The sequence below is a fragment of the Taudactylus pleione genome, unplaced genomic scaffold, assembly GCF_031769625.1.
Source record: "Taudactylus pleione unplaced genomic scaffold, aTauple2 ptg000077l, whole genome shotgun sequence".
Classification (NCBI taxonomy): domain Eukaryota; kingdom Metazoa; phylum Chordata; class Amphibia; order Anura; family Myobatrachidae; genus Taudactylus; species Taudactylus pleione.
Genome location: NW_028284479.1, coordinates 4,099,110 through 4,115,943, shown reverse-complemented (window position 1 = coordinate 4,115,943; position 16,834 = coordinate 4,099,110). Strand labels below are relative to the sequence as shown.

At 46.1% G+C, this 16,834-nt stretch overlaps 1 protein-coding gene across 1 annotated transcript in view; it reads left to right on the top strand.

Annotated features, from left to right (window-relative positions):
• The window catches only part of UTP20 (UTP20 small subunit processome component), a 184,114-nt gene that overhangs the window by 141,615 nt on the left and 25,665 nt on the right, over positions 1 to 16,834 (top strand). The window contains exons 48-52 of the mRNA XM_088467851.1: positions 7,586 to 7,702; positions 8,345 to 8,515; positions 10,994 to 11,122; positions 11,783 to 11,893; positions 13,258 to 13,337. Coding sequence (XP_088323977.1) covers positions 7,586 to 7,702; positions 8,345 to 8,515; positions 10,994 to 11,122; positions 11,783 to 11,893; positions 13,258 to 13,337 — 608 coding nt within the window. The remainder of the gene's footprint in view (positions 1 to 7,585; positions 7,703 to 8,344; positions 8,516 to 10,993; positions 11,123 to 11,782; positions 11,894 to 13,257; positions 13,338 to 16,834) is intronic.

Genomic DNA, 16,834 nt, shown 5'->3' with positions numbered 1-16,834 from the left:
CCACCAAAGGGGGCGTACTGTCACTCAACATCGACAGCACACCCCCTTTGGTATGAGACCCGGAGCGACGGATTTCCCGTCGCTATCCGGGACTCGTGCATGCGCACGACGGAGCCGGCTCCGTCGTGCGCATGCGCACTGGCCCACCATCGTCTACCAAGCGCTTGCGACCGGGTCTGAATCAGGGCCGCTGGTCAGAAGAGATGTCAGTTTATCCAATTGGGGGAAATTAACTTGGTGTTGCAGTTTCAGTGCAGGTCGTCCAGGAAGGAGACTGCTCTTCCGATCAATACTCTGAAACTAAGAGTGTTTTGATTCAGGCTAAGAACCTCTTACAGGGACATCCTCTCAAGAAACAATCTGACAATCCACAGCAGTGCGTACATCAAATGTCAGGGTGGCACGAGAAATGGTCTAGCAATGTCATAGACATTCCAAATTTTGAAATCGGAGGAGATGTTCGCTCCAGCCATCTCTGAGGTATTTGTTTGCAGGAGTGGAAAATTGGGGAGGCTGACTTTTTGAGTTGGCACAAGATTCACTCAGTAAGCTAGTAAGCCTGTGACAGCAGCCATCTATAATAGGTTCTGGAAGACGCACATTGACTGGTGTGAGCGCGGGGGGGGGGGGGGGGGGGTTGCAGGCCTCTCAGTTCAGGTTGCCACTAATTTTTATTACTGGAGGGGCTAGACCACGGTCTATGCCTAGCTTCTTTGAAAGGCCAAATTTCAGCCACCTTCATTCTTTTTCAGAAGCGATTAGCATTGCTGACGGAGGTGCAGACTTTTATGCAGGGGATGTTATGTTTCAGCCTCCCTATGTTGCGCCTGTTCTACCATGGGATAATTTTTTGGTTTTGGATGTGTTACAGTAGGCTCCTTTAATACCTCTTCAGTCAGTAGATGTGAAAAGTTGTTATTTTGTTAGCTATCTGCAAGGTGAGCCGCTGAGCTGGTGGTTCTCTTGTAAATCTACATTTCTTCTTCAGGGTCCATAGGGGGATGCATAGGGTGTGTGTGGTTGGAGTGATCCAGGCACCAAACAGTTAAGCTTTAGCTCCCGGAATGCCTCGGTCCTCCACCACATGTACCCCGCCCCCAGCCACAGGCAGACAGTTTTTCGTTTGGTGCTGGACAGGACAGTCGCACCTTTGGTAACAGGGGGACTGCTTTAGCAGCTGAGCAGCAGAGATGCAGGTAAATGGCAGTCCTTACCTCTGGGCGACCAGTTCGTCCACTACCCCACTAGACCACCGGGGCAAGTTAGACTGGCACCGTGGACACTGGCGGTGGCCATGTTTTACAAGACCAGCGCACCCGCGGTTTAATGTAGCACAGGGGCGAGGTAGGCTCACCCCCGGCAGCCTGTCCCCCAGCCCAGACGGCGATCCCTCATTAAGAGCTTTTCCACTTCTGAGCTGCTCCTCCTCCCCCCCCCTCCTCCCTATATGAGATGCTCTGTAATCATTATTCAGTGCTCTGCTGAAGCTGCTGGTCTCGTGAGGTTTGGGTTCAGTCTCCTTGCATACCTCTCCCCATGGGCCAGGTTATACAGCACTCAAATCCTACCCACCTATATGCTTGTGTAGTTAATTCAGAGCCCATTGTAATTATATTTATATGCATTGTATGTGACTTGTGCTCTGCTTTGGTGATACACACCTTAACCCTCAACTACCAGGTGTGTAGGGGTTCAATAGTACTTCACATTTACTTTTGCTTTGTTAGCTTTACACTTATTGTTTGCTATTTACTGCCTATGTCTTCTGAAGATATGGATAAACAGGAGGCGGAGGCCCCTGTTCTGATTACATGCAAAGCCTGTCTTGCGGGCTTGTACCGTCAGGCTTCTATACAGGATGGTTTGTGCACGAATTGTTATGGATTTACTCGCAAGTCCACAGTACAGAGGTATATAAGCCACCCTGTGTGTCTTCCTTATCCCAGGTTATGACGCAGCTAGTGGATTGTTTATCAACTCCCATGCTGCCTCCTACCATGGAGTACCAACAGCTGTTACAACCTACAATGTCTGTATCCCCCTATGCAGTCTCCTTGGATCTATGTTTATGCCCATCAGAATATGGCTCAATGCCTGCCGCCTTTCATCAGGCAAAGCTACCAAAGCGCGTAGGTGGATTGTATTATCCTCTCAATCCACCCAGCTTTTGGATTCGGACGCATCATTTGAGGAGGCAGATGACGCACATGGTTCTTTCTCAGAGTCGCACTCGGGTGAGGAGCACCGTCAATCAACACTGGATGTTCTTGCTTTAGTGAGGGCGGTTAAATCAATCCTGAATATAGAGGAAACCTGAAACCCCATTGTTTAAACGTCAGAAGGTGGTTAAGGCTGAATTCCCTCAATCAGAACAGCTCACTGAGCTCATGGGAGAAGCTTTGGGGTACTCCTGGCAAGCGATTCCAGGTCCCAAAGAGACTAGCATCTTTTTACCCTCTCCCTACTAACGAGTCTACTAAGTGGGAATTCCCTCCCACTTTTGATTCGTATATGGTATGCTTAGTTAGAAACTCTACGTTGCCATTACCGTCTACATCCTCCCTTAAGGAAACCACTGATAGAAAGCTAGAATCTTGTCTAAAGTCCGTCTACTTGCTTTCTGGCGCTATAAGTAGGCCAGCTATCGCTGCGACCTGGGTGGCTAAGGCTATCGAAGGATGAGCAAGGGCACTGGAAGAGAGCCTGCCGTCAGACGTTACCAGGTAACAACTGGCTTATATCTCCCATATTCAGGAAGCGGCCTCTTATTTGGGAGAAGCTGCGTTGGACTCTGCCTCTCAGGCATCTGTGGCTTCGGTAGTCGCACTCCAGGTCTTTTGGCTATGGTCCTGGAAGGTAGACCTGGGATCCAAGAAGGCACTCGAATCCTTACCCTTCACTGGAGACAGACTGTGGCTAATGTGGCAGCCTCTAAATCTGCCTTTCTGCCATCAGCAACTGCCTCTAAGTCTAGGCTGTCTTCTTATCGGTCCTTTTGCCCCCCCCAGGGTAAGGCAAGAGGACAGTCTTTTCACAGGCAGTTTAAGACCACCAAGCAATGAGTCAAGCAGCCTTGGTTGGCCAGATGTTCAGCTTCTAAGCCTGACGACAAAACTTCCACCTGATAGGGCGGGCCTTCTTCTGGGGGATCCCAGGGTGGGAGGCCGACTTCTTCAATATGCCGACTCTTGGCATCAAACAACAATGATGCCTGGTCTCTCTGGGGTAGGCCCTCACTTTCTTGAGGCGTCCTCTCCAGCAATTTTTTTGTACAGGTCCCCCATCAGACCCTATTAAGTCCCTGGCCCTCCAGGAGGCCATTCACTCCCTGCTGCATGCAGAGATGATAATACCGGATAATTTGGTTCAGAGAGGAATTTTTATTCCCCTTCCTTTTTGATTCTGAAGCCAAATGGATCTCATCGGCCTATTCTGAATCTCAGATCCCTCAACAGGTTAATCAGAGTGCCCAAGTTCTGCATGGAAACTTTACGATCAATTGCCCCTCGGGTCTTTACCAAAATAATTTCTGTTATGGCGGCACACCTCAGACGTCAGAATTCTGCCATACCTAGACGGCCTCTTAATCTTGGCAGACTCACCGGTTGTGTTACAACTCCTTCTCCAGCTGACTGTAGACTGTCTGCAAACACACGGCTGGATCATCAATTGGAAAAAGTCCTCCCTATCTTCAACACAGCGGATGATACATCTGGGGGTACTCCTGGATTCTCGATTACAGAGAGTATCCATTCACTCAGCAGTGCAGGTCCTGGGGTCCATGGTATCCACCTTCAATATGGTGCAATACGCCCAGCAACTGATTCTCTCCCGGTGGAACACGGACAGTATCATCTGATCCGGTCCCAGACGATCCGCCTCTCTCTGGAGGTTCAGCTTTCCCTCTCATGGTGGCTACAGACGTCCCATCTGGACAAAGGTCGCCCCTTCTGGATTCCAGACTGAGAACTTTTCACAACAGATGCCAGCCTTTGCAGATGGAGCTTGGTAGTCGGTCATCATTCCTTTCAGGGACGGTGGACAACTCCGGAAAGTCACCTGCCAATAAACATTTCGGAGCTTCGGGCAGTGTACAGAGCACTCCCTCAGGCGCAGAATCTCCTCCACAGCAGGCCAGTCCAGATCCAGGATGATAACGCAACTGTGGTAGCATACCTCAACCATCAGGGAGGCACGCAAAGTCGTGCAGCCATGTGGGAAGTGGCAAACATTCTGGTCTGGGCCAAAGATAATTTCCCAGCAATCTCGGCAGTGTTCATTCCGGGAGTCCTCAACTAGGAAGCGGACCTGCTAAGCCGTCAGGACATACATGCCGGAGAATGAGCTCCATCTGGATGTTTTTCAACTCCTGGTGGACAAATGGGGCCTGCTAGACATAGCCCTCATGGCCTCAGTCACAACCACAAGGTCTCCAGGTACAGGTCCAGGACCAGAGACCCCTCAACCGCCTTCGTGGATGCTCTGGCAGCGAGGTGGAACGTCAATCTCGCATACCTCTTTCCTCTGATCTCCCTTTTCCCGAGGGTGCTTCGAAAATTCAAGCAAGAAGACGGCAGGATGATGCTAATAGCCCCGGCCTGGCTCAGGTGACATCGGTTCACTGACCTACGGAGTCTCTCCATAGACACTCCGTTTCCGCTATGGCAGAACCTGTTGACGCAGGGCCCTTGCCTGCACCCGGACTTACTTCGTCTGTCTTTGATGGCGTGGCTGTTGGGTCTTCCCTCTTAAGAGCCAAGGGTTTCTCACACTCTGTTGTCCAGATGATGCTTAGGGCGCGTAAGCCTGCCTCAGCCCGCATCTATTACAGAGTTTGACCCTACAGTTTTGAAGGTCTCCCAGGTGCTTGGTTTTCTCCAGGCTGGGTTAGACCTTGGTCTCCTCCTGGCCTCCCTTAGAGTTCAGGTTTCTGCTCTGTCAATCTAGTTCCAGCGAAGGATTGCTCCCCTGCCTGATGTCAGAACATTCTTTCAGGGTGTCCTCCGCATTCAACCTCCTTTTGTCCCTCCGGTGGCTCAGTGGGATTTGTCCTTGGTTCTCAGGGTTCTACAGGCTCCTCCGTTTGAATCTCTGGACTTAGAAGATCTCAATTGGCTGACAGCGAATATGCTCTTTTTCCTCGCCATTTCCTCTGCCCGCAGGGTATCTGATTTGGCAGTGCTCTTCTGTCACTCCCCATTTTTGATCTTTCATCCGGACAGAGCTGTCCTCCGTAAAAGGGCTGCGTACCTCCCTAAAGTGGTATCCCGGTTCCATTTGCATGAGATTGTAGTTCCGGCCTTCCAGTCTTCGGATCTTTCTGCAGGTGAAGCTTCCTTGGATGTGGTTCATACTCTTCGGATCTACGTGGATCGTACCAATTCCTTGAGGAAATCAGATTCTCTTTTTGTGTTGTATATGGCTTTAACAAGCGAGGCTGGTCAGCTAACAGAGACTCTGGCTCAATGGCTTCGCATGACAATCTCTCAGGCCTACACGCAAGCTGATCTTCCTGTTCCAAACAGGGTTTACAGCTCATTCTACTTGGTCTGTGGGACCCTCGTGTGGTGGTTCAATTTGGCGCTTCTGCTGAATAATTGTGCAAGGTGGCCAGATGGTCTTCCGTTCTTCGCCTTGGATACCTTTGCCTCTCAGGATACTTCCTTTGGGTGTCGGATTCTCCTTTCTACTCAGTAGCGTCCCCACCCTTAGGGGGATCCACAGGGATACCATGGGGATGTACCATAGCAGTTTCCCTATGGACCCTGAAGAAGAAATTAAGAGTTATGGTAGACTTACCTTTAACTGTGTTTCTTCTAAATCCATAGAATCCACAGGACGCCCACCCTGACGATTCTGGCCTCAGTGGGTTTTTTCTCTTTTTTGGGAGTGTGTTTCTTGAGAGTGATGTTCTTCCTTCCCCTCTTTCCTGCTCCTGCCCCTGACCGAGGCATCCTGGGTGCTTAAGCTTAACTGTTTTGGTGCCTAGATCACTCCAACCACACACACCCCATGGTATTCCTGTGGATCCTATGTACTTCGAAGAAATAGAGTTAACAAAGGTAAGTCTACCATAACTCTTAATTTTTTATTTTTACCTTAATAGGATAGTTTTGCATACAAGCCTGTCATTTCATCCGAAGGTGGTTTTGAGTTTCATATCAATCAGGAAAATGTTTTGCCGGTGTTTCGGCTGTCGAATTCACAAGAGGGGAATTCTTCTTTTCATCTTTTAGATGTGGTCAGGGCTTTGCATTTATGTGGAGCGGACCGCTTCTATTTGCAAGACAGTTTTTGTTTTGTTTGAAGCTCACAAGCAGGGCTTGCCAGCTTCTAAGCCGTCCATTTCCTGCTGGATCTACTATTAGCCAGGCTTATTGGTCTGTTGGACAGCTGGTTCCGGATCCCATCAGGGCACAGTCTAAGCATTTCTTGGGCAGTGCAGCAGGTTGCCTCGGTTGTATAGTTGTGCCTGGAACTCTGTGCACACCTATACAAAATGTAATCATTTCCACACTACTGCTTTTAATGAGGCCAGTTTAGGGGCGCAAAGTTTTGTGCATGGCATTGCCGGGGCGTCTCCCTCCTTCTTGGGCTAGCATTGGGAACTCATATTGTTTCCAGTGTCCCACAGAGAGGATGAAAGTGGAGATGAGATTTAATATGCTCCATAAAATAAATTCCTCTGAGTCAGTATGGGGGACATGGCTCCCTCCCTGTTTTTAATTTAATTTTGCATGGTGCACGATTGTGCTCTTTATTAGACTTTGGAAGAGTGAAAACGGAGTAGCAGGTGGAGATGGGAGGGTTTAAGACGGAGAGGAGTTTTAGTAGCAATAGAATTAACTATTTAACGTCTACTCCTCCTTAAGCCTTCCCACTTAACCCATTGTTTGCATTGTCCCCCAGATGGACTCCAAGGAATTGATTTTACAGTGATCTTATGTCCTGTGTGGTTAAAGTTGCAGCTCAGCGCCTATAGTATACTTTGAGTGGTGTATCGCTGCATCTGCAGTGCAAATAAGATGCACAATTTAAAGAAAAATAACTGTACGCTACACTTCTTCGAAGCGACGCATTGAGCCTAGGTGTATGAGGACACATCTGTATATTAGAAAGAAAACATTTTTCAGGTGCTACACATTCTGTCACAGTACCACTGTTTTCCTTGGCACAAGCCACTACTGATATATACATGTGCATAGTACACCTGAATGGGGGAGGTATGATGAGAAATTGTGACATGATCCTTCAACTGGAATCCTATGCTGAGTAACCTTGTTTTCCATATGATGTGAGAATGGAGCGAAGGAAATTAACTATAACCCCACTGTAAGTGCTGTCAGCTGCCTAGTGTGCAGCAATTCCCGCTGAGTCTCAGTAGCCATAACCATTCTAAGCAAAGCCCATTTGTCAGAAACCTGATCTGATTTATTCCAAACAACATCTTTTAGAAACACACACTCGTCCGTCCTCTTATGCTATGAATGTAATATTGATATCTCTCTATGTGTGTTTTATTTTATTATGTTCTAGCTATATTGGGCGGTAGTAAATAGCTCAATGTCTATGTTCTTGTACACAGCTGCTGCACATGAGTTTGAAAAAATCCAAAGTAAACTCTTCCGAGAGGCACGTGTTGGAAATGCTGGATCCCTTTGTACAGATGCTTATTGGTTGCCTGCAGTCCATGGACGTTAAGGTTAGTACTTCTACAACTGTTCTATCTGCATGTGTCCCATGTATGCAGCGCAATAAGCATGTTGCTGAATGCCTTAATAGTCTGTAAGTGACATCACTTCATGGACAATACACTATATTCTACAGTAATGAAGCCATACAGAAAAATAGTGAAATGTCCTACATTATTCTGCCTATTTCATATATTGACTGTTTGAGGGCCTGATTCTGATTGGACATTGCAGAGTCCATGTGTACTATTGCCTTTATGCAAATACTACTACAAGCCCCTTCCTGGTGTACAGATGTGCGATTCTTCATCAGAGTATGGCCTGCAATGTGAGCGACTATGTGATACTTCAATGACATGCCAGCGACACTCCCAAAACACGCCCATAAAATGGACCGTCTCTGTGCGTCCTCCCTAGAACGACCAACACATTTTCAATACCTTTCTCACACCGTGTGAATGAATCACAACTCTAACTGTGTGCACGGAATCTGGATCCACCTACAGCTCGACTAAGAGACATGCGCAGAAGAAGACTGCGTCAGGCATAGACATTGCATCAGACTCCGAGTCAGGCCATGTATGTTCTACTGTAGACTTGTGTTTCCCTGAGAGGATTCCTTCCTGACTGTATTACACCTGCTTTCTTTGTAGGTCATCACTGGAGCTTTGCAATCCCTCATCTGGATGCTGAAGTTTCCTTTGCCCTCTATTGAGAACAACACAGAGCAGATTATTAAACAGCTTTTCCTGTTGCTAAAAGACTATGCAAAAGCAGGAGCAGCCAAAGGGCAGAATTTCCATCTGGTGGTCAGTTGTTTCAAGGTGAGAAGAGTGTAATTATAGACTAATGCAGAAATACACCGCCTATAGCATATAACTGTTATTATACATTGCCTCCCTTTTGAGGTTTAAAGATTGTTTGAGGTTTTTCTTGCCATTCGTAACCTGCTGCTTACCCACCAGACACTCACCCTGTAAGTGTTTTCCACTAATGTGATAGCCCCCAGGTGTAAGAGAAAAGTTGCTGCTACTTCCAAGCTCCTGCACTGTCACCTACAGTCATTTACTTTTGGGTGTTGTTTTCATGTACTGCAGGACCAAGGGGCTGGTTACTTACTTTGTATCAGGACTGCGTTAGCTGGCAGAGTGTTGACCCATGGTGCTGGGTTCATCAAAGGACTAGGGATTGAATGAGGGACTTCTCTCATCTGTGGGTCACAGGAATACCACAGGTGCCAGCTGCTTGCAAGAATAGAGCAGGATCTTGTTTATTGCTCTGCACTAGCTCTTAAAAGAACTGGTACACATAACAAGCACGTAAAGGCGGTGTATATACACGAATGCACATTGTATATAAGGAGCAGTTGGTTAAACAGTCGGGTAATCCTGCATATTTTTTTCTGATTCTTACATAATTATTGACACTGTCATTTGGATACCGGATGCAGTTTATTTACCGGCATCCGGAATCCCGAAGCTGGAAGCCCGACTCTGTACTAAAGATAGGCGTCTTAATACCGACGCCTATCTTTAGCCAGACACCAAAATCCCGACGCTTGGCATCCCGAACGAAGGTAAGTGGGGACTGTTAGCCGCGGGGCGGAGGGTTGGTTTTAGGCACCCCCGGGGGGACTTAGGGTTAGGCACCCCCCGGGGAGGGTTAGGCTAGGGGAAGGTGGGATTAGGGTTAGGCGCCACTGGGGGGAGGTTAGGGTTAGGTACCCTCCCAGGAGGGTTAGGTTTAGGGTGCGGGAAGGGTAAGTTAGGGTTAGACATCACCAGGGGGAGGTTAGCGTTAGGCACCACCAGGGGGAGGTTAAGGTTAGGCACCACTAAGGGAGGCTTAGGGGGGGAGAGGGGAGGGTTAGGGTACTTAGCCCCAGTCGGGATCCTGATGGTTCCAGTTTCCAACGTCAGTATTTAGTCTGCCGTCAATACATTCGGCAGCATTACATACCGATTCCTTACTTTATTTTTGAAATAGTAATTAAAGGTAAATGTGTTCTTTAATATTAAACTATCAATTACCAAAATTTAAATCAAGATTCTCGGTTAAATACTTTTCTATGAGTATTAATCTGTTACTTAGTTCAGGCAATCCTATATGAAAAGATGGAAGCACAAAACCTGTTAGGTTGATTAATAGTTAAGTATGTATTATGCCAGCTGCAGGAATCTACCAATACATACTTGGGAAATGTAACCAAGATGCTATCCTGAAAATACTGATTATTAGCAACTAACTGATCTGTACACATCATTTGAGATTGTTGTCTATAGTCTGTGGGCTGGGTGCGTTTTTGCCAGAAATATACATTTTTGAAAATAAGCAAAATTATCTTGTGCGTCATAGTTTGCGCTACATAACAGGGAACTAGCGACAAAGCATAAAACAATGCTAATACTGTCATCCTCAATTATGAGCACAACATTAAACCCGAAGAGCAGCAAACAACTTCATCCGTTGTATTCTAGCTATTTGTGAACATCATAGTATAAACATGTTTAAAAATAGTACTGTCAAAGTGAATGCTTGCTTGGTCTAATGCAGTCTTTTATACACGTGTGGTATGATATGACGGCATTCATTATGTTGACATGAGAATCAACATGGTCATATTGTCGACATTGACCATGTAAGACCTTTTTAGAATATCAACATATTGTCCCCATGGCCCAGGAGCCACTTACCTGCTACCTACGGCTGCAGCGGTGTCTTCTGGGCCTTGCCAGTCATGTGAGTGTCACTTCCGGCTGAGTCATCTGACGGAGTGACGTTCTGATAAGTACGTCCTAACCCTTCATCTAGTGCCTAACCCTAACCTCTATCCCCCTAGTGTCTAACCCTCCAGTCCCGCAACCCTAATGTCGACGTTCTGCCACTGTCAACATTTCACATGTCGACATTCTGATTGTCATACAGCAATTACAAAATAGTGGCTGCTCATATCAGCTTAATGGTTTTGATAATGTCGACATGTTGCCTCCTGTCAACACTTAGGCAAAATGCCAACAATTAAGTTGACAATCAGTGTGGCCCTGCTCTTGTATACCTTCTCTTACTTTCTGTCCAAGGTTTACCACATTCTCTGATATCATTAAATGTATACCAAATATTCTGCACAGTAAGTTCTCAAAGGGCGTTTCCTTTAATATGCTGTGGGTATGATGTCTCCAGTACTTTATTCATGTTCTACTAACTTCTACTTCTAAAACTACCGCTGATACATTGACAAGCATTAATTTATTGTTCCTTATCACCTGGCCTATTGCTACCGTGTAGTTTTATTTCCTTTGCAGTGTGTTACCATACTGGTACGGAACATGAAGGGAACGATAACAGAGAAACAGCTGCAAGTGTTACTGGGATATGCTGAGGAGGATCTTTATGATTCATCTCGGCAAGCTACAGCCTTTGGTTTATTAAAGGTAAGTACTCTATAGAAGAAGTTAATTAAGTGAGCATGTATTACCTGTATCTTTTGAATGGATGATTTGTGTATGAGTAATAACTGCTAGTACAGACAGTCACACCTAAGGAGCTGATCTAGTAGTTTAATTTGGTGCAAATGCCTATACATGAGCAAACCAGGCTGTATGACCAAAGTGCTCAGGAGCCTGCTCTATGTCCAGCTCCTTGTCCCAAGTTATCCAGTGGGGCACCTTTTCCACCAGTCTTGATCAACGTCTGAGTGTTCCCTATTAGGTGTTGAAAGTTAGAAAGTGATCTTTAGTGGGTTTTTTTGTCTGTACATCTCTAATTTTCAGCTAGTTAGGTTAAACATTACCTAACACTTACTGAAAGGCAGAACTATGATATTTATTTTATGCCTGATGCAGTAATAACCTTCCAAAGGCATCATCCCCACATGCATTCATTACATGCATTTTAAGATTTGCAATTTATTAACATGTGGTGCATTTTCACTAATATTAAAATTTGCTTCGTTAGAGAGAGAAAGTGGTCCCCACTTATTTAGGCAGAATAGACATTTGCTACTGTATCAAACATATTTAAACTTATTTAAACATAGCTTGATTGAATGCTTCATGATAAAAACACATCCCGTTTTTTTTCAAATTGAACAGGCTATTGTGTCTAGAAAGCTGATTGTTCCAGAGATGGACGAGGTGATGCAGAAAGTAGCAAAATTAGCAGTCACTGCCCAGAGTGACCCAGTCAGAGTGCAGTGCCGTCAGGTGAGTGTAAGCCGAACGCTCTATAGAGCTGTGTAGTGGTGCTGTTCAATAAGGAGTTTTTCAACAGTAGTATATTACAATCCGTTTCCCAGAGAGGAATGGTCCCAGACTGATCTAGATCAAAGTAGATTTTGGGACATGTACTGTATATAAACGTATAGATATTAAATGGTCAGAATGTGTAGGTAAATAGTGACATTAGTCTCATTTGCATAATCTTTCCTATTCAGCAACAAATATACATTTGTGCAAAGTATCAATTTTGAAAAAAATGTCTTGTGATCTAAAGTGGTTCAGATAGTAAATGGTGCAAATATGCAAAAAGCTTACTTGATCTAGATGTAACTAATCTGTGAATGGATATTGACAAAACCTTTGTATTTATCATCAAATTCAATAACAAGATGGTTCTGTAGCTAGAGCATTAAGTAAAAGGTGCACGGTGCGATAAAGCAGCCAATCCGACAGATTGGTACCATTTGGCTGCTATATTGTACCGTCTATGGGCATGATATCGGACAGAGCGCGCACCCGTGGGGTCTTGCATTGCACCCCCAGATCTTACTGCAGGTTCAGTCGATCTGGGGATGTGATGTGTGGTCCCATGCAGCGCTGTGGGAGAGGGGGAGCCGGCATATCGGGCGGTTTGCCACCCGATCGCGCCGTGTTTGGGGACCGCCCAATATGTCGGACGCCGAATCCCCAGTCGCGTCGTATTGTGCATATCGCACCATGTATGGCCAGCTTGAGATCCTTTGCCCTCTTCAGGAATCGCAGTTCTGTTCAGTTCCAAAGACTGCAATCATAGCAGCTCACCTTATGTTATGATATTGGTCTTGATAGGACAAATGAGGGTATAGCTGATATTTATGTATTTTTGTAATTCAACAGGCACAGACCCTTTCGAAACGCCATCCATGTTACTTAACATTACGCATACTCAAGTTATTTTTTTAACCCAGTATTTTTCCACCATTCCATACCTTCATGCATGTTAAATATTTTACAAAGCTGAACATAAATATAATTAAAACAATGATATTAAATTTACAGTGCAAGCAAGTGTAGTTAAATCCACAATCCAGGAGTCGGTGCAAAATGTAGAAGTCACAATATGCCAATTGATTACTAGTCCAGTATACAATTAGCCATATCTGGTGCCAAACTTGATATGCAGGCCCAGATCTGGAGCCAGCCTAATATTTTTCAGTTCGTGGCTCTCTGGCCCTCCGTTTGTTATACCAGAGGTGTTTGCTGTGCTGTGCTGTACTGTACTGTGGGTGCCCATTTTAATAAAGGACAGTAACTTGAACAGATGTTTTCAATAACATGTCTAGTAACTTGTCCCTCATTTGTCTTTCCAGATATATCTGAAGTATTTGCTTGACTATCCGTTGGGTGAAAACCTAAGACAGAATTTGGAGTTTATAATTGCGCAACTAAAGTAAGTTGAAGTAATTACATTTTCACTTTCATAACTGGTTTTTTGATTGGGTCAAATTAATTTTACACTGGTTCACACAAACGCCTCCCCGACTACTCTTTGTAATCTAGGAATTACTCCAAAATATAAATAATCAAAGGTCCAGACTTATTTTAATTTAATTTCTGAAAAGTGTTGGTTACAGAAGGACTAATTTGTTGTTTTTTTTGTACAGTATATGTGTATACATATATATATATATATCTATCTATCTATCTATCTATCTATCGTGTGTGTATGTATGTGTATATATATATTAGTATATGTGTTTATCCCAAAAGTTAAGAGAACCTGGAATTAAATTACTTCTGCTTCTCAGTTATAATGCCTTGCATAGCTATTCAATTCAGCTCGATGTTTGGTCTGACTAAAGGATTTCTTTTCGCACCCTCTTAAAGGGGCGAAGAGAAATCCGACTAAAGTGCCGTCCGCACGGCTGTTTGCCAGCTTAGCGGGTGCTAACAGCCACGCGGCCGGAACTTTAGTCGAAGAATGGCGGTTCTCGCTATTAAACACCCAAGTTAAGTCGTGAGAACCGGCATTCTCCGACTTAATATTGCACTGAATTTAATAGCTCTTGGAACTCTCTGCCGGGGCTATTCTAAATCACTTTGAATTGAATCGCGGCCAGGATTTCTTTTGATGACTTGTTGAAATTAAATTTTATGTTATATCCACAAGCCAGGTGACAACTTAAGTCCCCCTGAGTGCATGTGTACTATTAATCTAGAGAGTTATACTGACATAAAATCCAAATAAGTTTTTTGTAGCCTTTTGTAAAATATTTTTTTTGAATCAGAAGAGATTGTTTAGAAGTCATCATAGACTGGAAGGTCTTCACCTATTTTTATTATGAACCTATCCTGTGCTAACTGGATTCATAAGTAATTACAGAAGGAGATGTGTTGAAAGCCATACGTTACTTCCACATCCCTAACCACCTGTATTTACTTACACATGGTATAAGAAAGAGATGCCAAGATTTGCAAAGTAAGTAACCAGGATATTATCAGGCATAAATACAAATCTAAAGATGAATCCTGGGCATTCAGTACAGTTCCTAGCTAAGGCAGTTTAGGAATAAGGAGAGTTAAGGTAAAACTTACCCTTGTTAGGTCCTCTCCTAGAAGTCCATAGGGTCCACAGGGAGACAATGGGGTGTACGTGGTACTTGGAGGACCGGACCCAAACAGCAAAGCTTTTTCCTGTCCCAGGATGCTCAGGTCCTTCCCCCTATATCCTGCCCACAGCCTGAGGGCAACTCAGTTTTGTTAACAAGCCCAAGGCAGGAGCAGGATAGGAGAGAAAAATGACTGGTACACAGAAGAATCAAACTCTCACACAGAGAAGCAAACAAGTGACCAAGAGAATAAACCCATAGAAGCCAGGTGCGTCAGGGTGGGTGCCCTGTGAACCCTATGGACCTCGAAGAAAGAGAGTTAGCAAGAGTAAGTTTTAGTGTCCATATGGCTCCACAGGGAGACAATGGGGTTGTCCCAAAGCAGTTGTTCAAGGGCGAGGACGCTCCTGAGCTGAGAGGAGAACCCGGCGCCCGAAGGAAGCATCCTGAAAGACAAATGTATCAAAGGCATAGAACCTAAGAAAGGTGTGGACAGAAGACCAGGTGGCCACCTTGCATAGTTGTTCGGCAGGTGCACCACGGCGGGCTGCCCACGAGGGACCCACAGCGAGTAAAATGAGCAGAGACTGCAGCTGGCACAGGAAGACCAGTCTGCGTGTAAGCCTGTGAGATAGTCATGCAAAGCCATCTGGCTAGAGTTTTTGTTAGCTGGCCATCCCTCCTTATGGAATCCATATAGGATGAAGAGGGAATCCGATTTCCTGATGGAACTAGTACGGTCAACGTAGATCTTCAGAGCACGGACAACATCCAAAGAGGCCTCACCTGCCAGGGCGCGTTCGAAGACACAGCCCTGTCCGTATGAAAGATTAGAAATGGGCAGCGGCAGGAAAGCGCCCCTAAATCCAATACCCTACAGGCAGATGCTATAGCCAGAAGAAACAGAGTCTTCGCAGTGAGCCATTTGACATCTACTGAATCCAGGGGTTTGAATGGAGGTTCCTGAAGTGCGTGGAGTACCACTGACATCTTGCAGGACAGTGTGAACATCCGGGAGAGGAGCAATTCTGCGCTGGAACCAGATGGACAAAACAGAAAGGTGCACCCTCAGAGAGGCTAGGCGGAGTCCGAGATCCAATCCTGCTTGAAGAAAAGCAAGGATTCTAGAAACCCTAAAAACCTGAGGGTCATAGATTCTAGTAGCACACCACTGGAAATATGTATGCCACACTCGGTGATAAATCCTGGCAGAGGCCGGTTTACGAGCCCTGAGCATGGTCTGGACCACAGACCTGGAAAACCCTATAGACCGTAGGAGGGATGTCTCAAATGCCAAGTCTTTAAAGACAGACGGGCCAGGTCCGGATGTAGACAGGGACCCTGACACAACAGGTCTGGTCGTAGAGGAAGTTGGAGAGGAACGTCTATGGAGAGACTTTGAAGTACAGAGTACCAATGGCGTCTGGGCCAAGCCGGAGCTACCAACAGGGCCGTGCTCCCTTCCTGCTTAAACTTCCGAAGAACTCAAGGCAGAAAGTAGACCGGAGGAAAGAGGTATGACCAGGGCGTTTCTAGAGAGGAGGGGGCCCGTGTGCAGTCCCCAACATGGGCCCCCTCCTTTCCGGCCGGCAGCGCACTGAGCTGTGCGCGGCCAGCGCCGGAGTTATAGACTCTGGGCACTAGAATGTGCCCAGAGTTTATAGTGTATGCACAGATCACCTGGAAAATGGCAGCGGTGGCCATTTTCCCTGTACTGCGCATGCGCAAACAACGGGAAAATGGCTGCCGTGGCCATTTTCCAGTCGTTTTACAGCGCCGGACTCCCGCGCCAACGTGAGACCCTGGAGTGGTAAGTAATATTTTGAGTGCAGTGTGTGTGGTGCGGGGCCCCCCTGGACCCAGGGGCCCGTGTTCCCCTCACACCCTGCACCCATTATAGATACACCCCTCGGTATGCCAAATGGAAGGTCCACTTCACAGATAATGCGTCCACTAAGGCTGCGCCAGGGTCCCTTATCCTGGCCCAGTACACTGGAAGATTGTGGTTGTGTTGTGAGGCCATGAGGTCAACGTCCGGTAGACACCATTTGTCCTCCAGGAGCTGAAAAACTTCTGGAATGAGAGACCATCTGAAGAATATCCGAAGTCAGAGTGAGGGCTTTGTAAATGGTTCGGAGTTCCAGTACATTGATTGGTAAGACCGCCTCGGCTGGAGTCCACCGCCCCTGGAAGGAGTGCTGGCCCGTCACTGTGCCCCACCCGCGAAGGCTTGTGTCTGTTGTGAGGAGTGCCCAATCCGGGATCCAAAAGGGGTGACTCTTGTTTAGGTGGGACATCTGTAGCCACCAGGATAGGGACAGATGAACCTCCGGAGAGA